This window comes from Herpailurus yagouaroundi, unplaced genomic scaffold, assembly GCF_014898765.1.
Source record: "Herpailurus yagouaroundi ecotype Mexico unplaced genomic scaffold, PumYag 203, whole genome shotgun sequence".
In the NCBI taxonomy this organism is placed as follows: Eukaryota; Metazoa; Chordata; class Mammalia; order Carnivora; family Felidae; genus Herpailurus; species Herpailurus yagouaroundi.
In genome coordinates, this window is record NW_024412434.1 from 29171435 (window position 1) to 29174048 (window position 2614).

At 56.0% G+C, this 2614-nt stretch overlaps 1 protein-coding gene across 1 annotated transcript in view; it reads left to right on the top strand.

Moving 5' to 3' along the window:
• The first annotated feature begins 746 nt into the window (after positions 1–746).
• Positions 747–2614, top strand: part of IL15RA (interleukin 15 receptor subunit alpha) — a 52606-nt gene continuing 50738 nt past the window's right edge. The window contains exons 1-2 of the mRNA XM_040450955.1: positions 747–896; positions 1879–2215. Coding sequence (XP_040306889.1) covers positions 747–896; positions 1879–2215 — 487 coding nt within the window. The remainder of the gene's footprint in view (positions 897–1878; positions 2216–2614) is intronic.

Below are 2614 nucleotides of genomic sequence, written 5' to 3' on the forward strand. Positions count from 1 at the left end.
AGATAGTGGTGACGGCTGGGCAATATTGTGAATATACTAAAAACTACTGGATTATACAGTAACAAATGGCGAATTTTGTGTTATATGAATTTAAAAGTTTAAGACAAGAAAGAAAGAGGAAATAAAAGAAGGAAAGAAAGAAAGAGAAAGAAAGAAAGAAAGAAAGAAAGAAAGAAAGAAAGAAAGAAAGAAAAGAAAAGAAAAGAAAAGAAAAGAAAAAAGAAAAAAGAAAGAAAAAGAGAAAGAAAAGTCCATCAGCCTTGAGCCACAGCCCTCCTCTTCTTGGTAACACAATTTGACATCTTACCCTCCAGCTCCAAGGGCCCAATGTCTATCCCCCCACAGCAGGTAGCCGATGACCCAAGACCCTGCCACCGGGCATTGTCTGTCCTGACTCTACAGCATTGCTCTCAACACCAGCTCTGCTCTGAGCGGTGGCTGCTGGCCGAGTTCCCTATCCCTGTATGGGCATGCGGATTTGGAGCCACCAAAGGAACAGCCACCGGCATCACCCCTGAAGTCTAGACGCTATACCTCAGGAACTCAGGTGCTCTGCAGTCAATTCAGTGTCGTTTGGCCAGAGAAAAGGGGTTTTGGACTTTGTTGGCAGAAACAGAGCTACCACGTTGCCATGGGTGGAAGAGGGCCAACCCCAAAAGTCATGGTCATCAAGTTAAAATGAGGTTTTTAGGACTGGGGACACTGCACACACAGAAGAAAGATGACGTGAAGATATACAGGAGAAGATGGCCATGTACCTGGAAGGACACACGTACAAGCCCCAGGACACCAAGAATTGCCAGCAAACACCGGAATCTGGAAGAGGCAGGGGAGGATCTGCCTGGAGAGCCTTCCAAGAGAGCGTGGCCCAGCCAACACTCCTGACCTCCACAACCGTGAGAGAATCAGTGTGCTGTCTTGTCTTAAGCCACCTAGCTTTGGTACTTTGCTACACCAGCCCTAGGAAACGAATGCATGTGTAACAGCACAGGGCTGTTGTTTGGCGGATGGCAGAGCTCCTACATTTAAAAAAAGAAACCATCGGGGAACCTGGGTGGCTCAGTCGGCTGAGCGTCTGTCTGATCTATCGGTTCGTGAGTTCCCGGCTCAGGTCATGATCTCACCGTTTGTGAGTTCCAGCCCCACATCAGGCTCGCTGTTGTCAGCAGAGAGCCCACTTTAGATCCTCTCTCTTCCTCTGTCTATGCCCCTCCCCTGCGCCCTCTCTCTCTCTCTCTCTCAAAAATAAATTAAAAAAAAAAAAAGACAGAAACCATCATGAGTGCTATTCACAAATGGAACTTCTCACAGGGCAAGATCTCTGATAGAGATCTCAAGGGGATTATGCTGAGTGAAGGAAGTCCGCCTCTCACACGCATTCTTCAAATGACAAAATCACAGAGATAGAGCATAGATCAGCGGTTGCCAGGGCTTAGGGAGGGTGTGAGAGGACGGTGGCTGTGGCCGCAACAGTAACAAGGACGGATCCCTCCTTGTGGCCCATCCCTTCTGCGTCTTGACAGCGGTGGTCACAGACGGATCCGCACGTGTCACACCTGCACAGAACTGAATCCACACGCGAACGGATGCATGGAAACCTGACAAAATTAGAACAAGGCCCACGGATCGCATTGAGATCCCTTTCCTGGTTGGGACACTATGTGGCAGTCACTGGAGATGCTCCCACCGGGGGAACGGAACGCGGAGCAGAGAGGCCGCGTCTTGCCTAATGTCAGTCCTGTGACCGGGGGTTTCTGAGCTTTCTCATCACAGACCGGCTCGAAACAACTTCGGGCGCCACTTGAGATCCCAAGAAAGGAAAATAACCCGCCTGCCAAAGAGGCAGACGGAAAACTAGGAGCGCTTGTCTGACGACAGGCACCGGGGCACAGAGACGCGAACTGTCGGGCCTTTCGCTGCTCCCCCCGCCCCCTCCACGCCCCCTTCAAATGTCTGCAATTTCCTTGGGGAAGAAAGACGCCTCTGGATTTGGACAAAGCGCAGGTGGCACAGGAGGCAGGCGGCCCGACCAGCCACAGCGCGGCGACACCTCCGCCGTCGCCCACGGAGACCGGACGACACCAGCGGAGCTCAGGGCCACTCGCCCGCCAGCCGGTCTCCGGCCCAGAAGTGCAGGGACACCGGCAAAGCGGCGGTCGGAGCGACAGGCGGGGACCAGCGAGAGGGGAGGTGCCCGGGGCGCCGCAGAAATCAGGTGTGAACGCCCACCAGCCGCGCTCGCTGATAAGAGTTTGCCTCGCGAGCGCCCTGTGCGAGGGGACACGAGCTCCGGTGGCCGAGTGGGGACCCCGGGGGCGAGGAGACAGGCGGAGGGGCAGGACCGCGGGCCTGCGCAGGTGGCGATGCGGACCCCTCTCCGCGCAGCCCGGGGCGCTCCGGGGACGCGGGCGGCGGCGCGGGGGGCCCGGCGGCGGCGGGGCTTTTCCGAGAGGAGGGGGTGGGGATGCTGAGTCACCCATCTGTCACGGCTCCGCACCTCTCCCCAGCCCTCCGGGGGCCAAAGCAAAAGCGAAAGCGAATGCGACTGGCGGGGCGGCCAGTCCCGGGAGTGGCGCCCGCCACCGCCTCGGGGACGGTCGGGCATCTGCCCGCG